This window comes from Penaeus japonicus, unplaced genomic scaffold (assembly GCF_977035675.1).
Source record: "Penaeus japonicus unplaced genomic scaffold, GWHDUDI00000001_assembly GWHDUDI00000022, whole genome shotgun sequence".
NCBI classification, from domain to species: domain Eukaryota; kingdom Metazoa; phylum Arthropoda; class Malacostraca; order Decapoda; family Penaeidae; genus Penaeus; species Penaeus japonicus.
This window is the reverse complement of record NW_028234424.1, coordinates 27,262,828-27,270,327: the sequence shown is the minus strand read 5'-3', so window position 1 is coordinate 27,270,327 and position 7,500 is coordinate 27,262,828. Positions and strand designations below refer to the sequence as shown.

Sequence of the window (7,500 nt, the reverse complement as noted above, 5' to 3'; positions counted from 1 at the left end):
ACTTAATCAGAGAAGATCATAAAAGTAATCAAGTCCCTGCCCGATTTCCCACAGAGATACTCCTGTGCCTAATTCTTTTGCCAAGTGAACCCTCTTGTTGATGGAATGCAGGGTTGGGTAGAACACAGTGCGGCGACCAGATGTTGTTCTGAAATTAAAGAAAAAAAATAATGTCAACAACAGAGGCATAAAATGAAGCTACTACTGACAATCTTAACCCATTGCAGACAGGTGTCATATACATGACAGCTCTAATTAAAACTAATAGACAGGTGACATCAGAAACTGCTCACAGTTGAAATAATATGACTGTAACAGTGCCTGTTTCAAAGTTACAGCTTTCCAAAATCATCCTAACCCTTTTTTTGTGATGGATTGAACCCATTCACGCCAGGGCTATTTCAGCTCTAAATGGTTGGGGTATTTGAACGCATAAGCCTAACGCCTCAGAATTCTTGGGTGCACTAGCCGCGAGCAAGTGCTGTACGCCTGCTCACCCGGCGTGCCGGCTTTGACTAAATATCTCGTCTCCAGCATCTGACCCAAAAACCACTAAACGTGAAAGCAAGCCAACCAGCGCAAATGGGTTAAGGGAAAATATTTGTTAGGTAAGTCTGCTCTGCGAGAAGGGTGGAGAAAACATTTTCCCTGTCCCTCTAATTTTTAGATAGGCTCGCTCCCTGTATGCAATGGGTTAAAGAAAAATAAAACTGGATTTTTTGTTTATTCACATTTTAATGTGATATAGCTAACTTTTCATTTTAAATGAAAAGTTAGCTACATTATCATCAGAATGGAGAAAAAAAGAGAGAAAAAGACAGGAAAGCAAAGAAAAGGATACAAAAATGGGAAAATACACGAAGAGATGGTGAAGGAGGATGAGCAAGAGGTGATAGAGTAAGAGGGAGAAAAGGAGGAGAAATAAGGGGTAGGGGAAAAGAAGGAGGAGTAAACAGAGAAGGAAGAAGCAGAGGAAAAGAAGAAAACAGAGGAGGATGAAGCAGAGCAGGAGGAGTTGAAGCTTGCAGAGGAAACAGAGAAGAAGGAAGCAGAAACTGAGGAGAAGGAGGAGGAAGCAGAAGCTGAGGAGGAGGAAGCAGAGGCTGAGGAGGAGGAAGCAGAGGCAAAGGAGAAGGAAGTGGAGGAGCAGGAAGCAGAAGCAATGGAGGAAGAGGAGTGAGGTTGTATAGAAAGAGGAAAAGAGATGTTAGAAGAAGAGAAAAAGAAAGGAGTGGGTAATAGTACTTGAAAATTCTTCACATACTAAATATGAAAGCAACAGAGGGAGGAACTGGGCCTAACAATGACCTTTTAAAGCACACCACCTACTTGTATTCAAAATAGTGCTCTTGTGATTCCCCATCATAGAGGAACTTGGGCTTGTATGTTGACAGTATATCAACATATTGATGTCCAATAATGTGGCTCCCTCCTGTAACACTGTGGTCCAGGCCATACAAATTCAGGCCTAATAGGATCTGTTGCCAAAAAATATTTTCAGACATCAGATGTGGATGGCTTTTTATAGATATTAACCTTTATGTAACAAAGTTGTTTCAGATTATTTGGAAATAGAATTTGACCGATATGAGGAAAATTAGATTTTAGAATGAAATCTTATTTACCAATACCTACAAATGAACGAATATATAACAGGCAGTTAAAACAAAACATTTAATCAACGTAATATGAGCAGATACCTTTGCACGGTCAGGGGAAGAGGCATCAGGTACTAACTTCTCCACACAATCCCGCATCCACCAAAGAGGACTATTTGGTCCTGAAATATAGAATATATCAATGGGGATGATCAAAGGAGAAGAATCCCAAAACACATTTAAGAAGTTACCGGGTTTTTAACTCTTATTGGCCATTTTTGCAGTCCTTGTATTAAAAAAAGAAACAATGAACACAATCTAATATCATGAATAACCTTTTATATATGACAATTTAAAATGCAAGTTTGGAAAGTTTGAAAAACTACTTGAAAATATTGACTTTTACGAAGAAATGTTATGAAGATAAAGGTTATGAGTAAATTATCATTAATGTCTTGAAAGCAGCAGGAAATGACCTACCTGGATTCTGGAATGATGAGAAGTCATAGGTCATGAGAGAGAATGCATCTACATCACCAACTAATGCTCTAAATTCCTTTTCTGTGAACGAACCTCTTACACCCCTATTGGGAGAGAATACATATCCAATGAGTTGATTTTTTTTAGAAATTTATATAACTTGAAACATTATATACAAATATATATATATGTAAATAAATATATAAATATAAATATAAATATAAATTATATATATATATATATATATTTATATATATATTTATATATATATATATATATATATATATATATATATTATATATATATATATATATATATATATACACACACACAAATTTGACAATGAGACTAGTTTACCCTCTCATGTTAGTTACCTTGATCTGCTTTGAACTGTATGTACACCTATAGATGGAAGACTTTAAAAAAATAATTTCAAACTTTGTTACCATCATCAGTTTGAACAAATATACAGTTCTTGTAATATGTAAGAAACTATTTAAAAAAGCATAAGATAAAAAGGGGAAAAAAAAAAATCATCATCATTATCATCATCTTCCTGTAACTACATTTCATTCATCCTCACCCATACACCTCATGGAAGAAAAGTCTAGCAGTCTATGGTCATTATATCTTAACTCGTTAACGACGAGGCTATATTGGCTCCAAATTGTTGAAAAAGCCGGGATATTATTAACGCATAAGCCTAACCCCTTAGGGTTCTCAGCCACACTAGCTGCGGCTGAGCATTGTATGCCCAATCACCCGGCACACTGGCCTTGACTAAATATTTCATCCCTAACGTCTGACTCAAAAATCACTAAACATGATATCTTGTCTCCCTGTAGTGATGTGCTTCGCCCCAGCCATCCCTCCAAGGGGAAATACAAGAGTTCCCCCTTTTTGCCATGAGGGGAAGAAACACCAAGAGATATCATTGCCCTTGGAGGACCTGCAATTTGCTCCATCCCTGGAAAAGGCCACTATAAAACCCCTGTGAGGCCATGATTCGGAAGCAGATGGCTTCTTGGTCATGAGCCCTTAGCTCGGCTATTGCACTGCTCTCAACATGTGTCCTTTTGACACTTGTTGATTTTTATTGTAATTTTTATTGTTTTTTTTATGGGTTGCAGGCCATGGTTAAATCATGGCCAGGCCAAAGAATAACGGGGGAATATGGGAAGAGTAGAGACCCTTTTTTGCTTCTAAATAAAGAATAAAAACTTGATTGGAAATCTTTCTTTTATATCTTTTACGGCAGAACCTGTAAACACTTGGTTAAAAATGTTTGTGTGAATCTAGCCATGCCAGCTCAGCTATGTCCTGCACAGGTACTTAACTTCTTTTTACACATAAACTGACATATATTCACACACAGAAATAACATACACTTTACATGTCTTCTACTGTCTCGCACAGACATGGGTGCTGATCCCTTATCAGCTGGTGGCAGCCTACCCCTATGCAAGACTATTAGTACACCCTACCACAAGCTTTAAGCAGGAATCACTACATCTCGTCGTTAACAGATTAATACCTAGGCTTAAGGATACATAAGACTTTAATAAAACCCCCTTAGTATCTGATGATTATGAGACAAGAAGGCTTTTTATGTTCATGAGAGTGGTTATCATTCTGGATATACTCTGGTTAAAAACTGGATGAGTATAAGATGTATTAACAAAATCTATCTCAGTAGTAAGAAAAAAGGCAAATATTTTTTGGGAAAAGTAATCAAGTCATTCTTCAGTAACTGCAAAATATGAATTTACAGCAAATAAGAATATATGCAAAAATGGGACAATTTTCCAAGTGTTTAGTATGTAATACTATATACAGATGGTAGCCTCAATTGAAGCTAATTTATGGCTAAAAAGACAATGTTTGTGTATACCAACCCAGGAAAAATCAGTTTGAGTAAATTCCTGAATCTGAGAGTTACCAAATATTCTAAATCAACAAAATTACAGTTTGTAAACATACAGATTTAGGTAACTGTTCAACATATTCAGTAGGGATTATCAACAAATCAAGTATAACAGATTCAAATCATTATGTAAACATATGCACACAGTTACACAAACTATACTTTAACCCTGTCAAACTACATTCAGACAATATGTATCTGAGCATATGCATATATGCACACATGAATGTAGTCTGTATTTGACACATGGCCTTAATGCACATTGTATCAATATTAATATATATCAAAATACCATTACCTTTGGTAGACTGGTGGTGGAATGACAAGTATAAAAGTGAAACCAGCCTCACGAATCTTTTGGGCTATGTCACGGACCACACTAGGAAACCTCTCTAAGATTCCCTGTGTTGGGATCTGACTCCAAACTTCAAGCACAATGCCATCAAGATTATGCTTCTGCAAAAAAATAAAAAATCCCCGTTATTCCTAAATAAAAAATCCCTGTTATTCCTAGATATAAAAAAAAATATATATATATATAATTTTTTTTTCTTTCCTTCTTCTCATGTATCATTTTTTTTATGTTAAAAAAAAGAAAAGAAAAGAAAAAAATATATATATATACATACACATACATAAATAAATTTCTACTATATTTACCTATGTGAGGAAAGGGTTCCTGAGAAAATAATTTGAGTTTGTATACATGTGCATGATCTCTTTATATCTAAGGATTTAAGTTCAGTCTAAAGTACTTAAAATGAAATGATCAAACCAAAATACAACTAATTTTTTAAATATCTATATGATTGGGTTGTCATTATGGGTCCCTTGGCTTTCCCTTATAGGAAGCCCACAACAAGCACCTTGGCAGCCACTTTTATCAGATTCCTCTATAACTGTTTGGAGGATGTGATGATATCCAGGCCGAGCACTCCTTAAGAATGTGGGATAGTGTGGGGGTCCTGGCAACAGTCTTCTTTGGGCAGTGCTTTTGTGCTGCATATGAGGAGTAGTGGGATGACAAGTATCTTGTTTGTGCCCAAGTGTGGCAAGGCTTCTTTGGTGTAATGCTTAATTATGTTTTGTATAAGTGGAGATGTTTATAGGTGGGTTTATCTATAGGGCTCATTAGTTTTGTTTACCCTGATAATATCAAGAATGTCCTCTGCCACTTCACTACGCTTGACTTCTGAATTGACAATGTCTTCAAAGTCATCACGGTGCCATCCTTCCATTATCACTCTTGGAACAACTGCCAAAAGGAATTATGAATATAAATTTACATATCAAACATCAAATAAATTTGAACAGTTAATACCACTGTTTGACTTCACTGACTTCACCATAACAGATTTTAATTTAAAATTGAAAACATCAGACAGGTAATTAATGTACTAGTTTATTTGGATATCTAAGTTTCACCAAATATCAACACTCACTTAGAAACCAAACTTGGCATAACTTATGTGCAAGTATATGTTCCAATATGTCTGTATCTATGTTACTGTAATAGCACTTGACTTAACACACTCTTCTCATCACCTTTCACATTACTGCTTTTGCCAGCCTTTCTCACATCCTTGATCCAGCCTTGGTCGATGTCATGATCCCCGGTGATAATATTCCTCCCTGCATGCCTTTTCAGCTGCAGCCACACTGGCGAGACGTGAGTAAATTTCCCTCCCAGGAACTTGGCTACATCATATCCGTGGTTGTTCCACTGAAATAAATTTTTTTCAAGTGATGGACTAATAATTAAATATAATCATTTTCTGTATCTTCAAAACATAAATATAAATTATTAATATAAGAAAGCATATATTTTGTCAATTCATCCTAAGATATAATTGTATAGTTATTCTATTATTCATTCATTCTATGTGAATTATATATCTGAATTCATTATTTTTTTTTTCATCATAATTATTGAGATTATGAAGGCAGTAATAATAAGATCTTACTGGGGTCACATAGGCCAAAGTCATTTGACTTGCTCTCTTGGCTGTGTCGTGATGATATCCCTTGTGGTGTTCAACAATGTCTTTCCATTTTGGCTTCTCTGATATCAAGTCCAACTCTATTACTGAGCTGCTCTGAGGACCAGATATCTGAAAGATATCAGCTTATTTACCAAAACATAATAGCATAAACATCACAAGATAAAACAAATAATATCAAACAAACAAATAGGAATGCCAAAAATCCTAGAGATTAATAGGAATTGTACCTGGAATAGATAAAGCACTTATCACCATACTGATTAAATGACTAATGAAATCAAAATATTTTCTATAGGAAATAACACAAGAAGAATGCATGAGAGAGCAAATTCCTAGAGAAAATGGCAAACTGGCATCACATTAGGTACAGTTTAGGGAGAGGATACCTAAGGAGAGGATGTCAGTGTAGCTTCCTGAAGAGCAATGGCAGGATGTATCCTACACAAAATCCCTCACCAAGACCTCTTGAAAAGACCGATCATGAAAGTAAGTGACAGAAATAACTCTCTTGAATTAAATTTTTTGGCTTTTATGTAGATCTTAGAACTATAAACTCACCAGCTTGATATTAGAAAAGAAAAAGAAAATGAATGGAGGAAGGGTTTTAAAGGACTTAAATCCATAAACTGACATTTAAATAAATTAAATATTGGATGATCCTGCTACTTATGCATATGGGATTAAATTATTATGGGTGCTGTGGTGAGACAGTGTCACTGGAAAAAAAAAATTTCTAGAGTCAGGGTTGTGGGTTCCCCAAGAGAGGGTTACGGGGTGACAAACTCCTGCAACACGTGTCCCACGTATATTTTTGAGCATTCCTCACATATTACCAGTGCATGCGTCTCAATTTCCTTCCTAGTTTACACTGCCATCCCTGGTTGTGACTTTTGCGAATAGCACTGCGTTACTAAATACCACAAAAGTGGTATTGATGGATTCCTGTTGCTCTGTACTATCCATATACAGTCAACTTGACCCGCGATTCTGCTCACAATCTGGGTCCTGATATAGGAGGACATGAAGTAGTTAAGGGATATTGTGGGGTAAAATATTAATGCAAAATCTTAACCCAATTACCTACCTAACTTTGCCTAGTTTTGAAGTTAGCCCTAGCCAAGGGGACCTCCTTGAACCCCTCATATTCAGGGCACTTTGTGATACTTATGATACATAATTAGTTCTGTAGATGATGATGTTGCGAACACAAATAATCCTCACATGACAGCAACTGAGATTTCGTCTCATATATTCCTCAGGATAGGAAACTAGGACCGATAATGACGTGACCACTCAATAGAAGGCACTCTATAATTATACTGTAAACAATGGAGAATATTGCATCATCTTTTGAGAGAACATATTAGTGCATGCAGGTAATTCATTGAGGGTTTCTGTCCACAGGTCATCAGTAGCTATGAATACATAAACACAACCATGTTTGAATTTCAAGGTGAGGATGGTGGTTATTGAGGTATTTTGCACAAGGTATGCT

The 7,500-nt window shown here is 36.0% G+C and overlaps 2 protein-coding genes across 3 annotated transcripts in view; one reads left to right on the top strand and one right to left on the bottom strand.

Annotated features, from left to right (window-relative positions):
* The window catches only part of LOC122248338 (chitinase domain-containing protein 1), a 10,018-nt gene that overhangs the window by 1,749 nt on the left and 769 nt on the right, over positions 1-7,500 (bottom strand). For both annotated transcript variants that reach the window (XM_043008286.2, XM_086549703.1), the window contains exons 2-9: positions 5,967-6,113; positions 5,548-5,725; positions 5,148-5,257; positions 4,301-4,458; positions 2,079-2,182; positions 1,701-1,780; positions 1,330-1,478; positions 1-148 (exon numbers count right to left, since the gene is read on the bottom strand). The exon at positions 1-148 is cut by the window's left edge and continues 1,749 nt beyond it. In XM_043008286.2, coding sequence (XP_042864220.2) covers positions 7-148; positions 1,330-1,478; positions 1,701-1,780; positions 2,079-2,182; positions 4,301-4,458; positions 5,148-5,257; positions 5,548-5,725; positions 5,967-6,113 — 1,068 coding nt within the window. In that variant the 3' untranslated portion in view covers positions 1-6. The remainder of the gene's footprint in view (positions 149-1,329; positions 1,479-1,700; positions 1,781-2,078; positions 2,183-4,300; positions 4,459-5,147; positions 5,258-5,547; positions 5,726-5,966; positions 6,114-7,500) is intronic.
* LOC122248340 (synaptobrevin-like protein) overlaps positions 6,420-7,500 on the top strand; it is a 19,816-nt gene continuing 18,735 nt past the window's right edge. Inside the window, exon 1 of the mRNA XM_043008290.2 lies at positions 6,420-6,491. Coding sequence (XP_042864224.2) covers positions 6,437-6,491 — 55 coding nt within the window. The 5' untranslated portion in view covers positions 6,420-6,436. The remainder of the gene's footprint in view (positions 6,492-7,500) is intronic.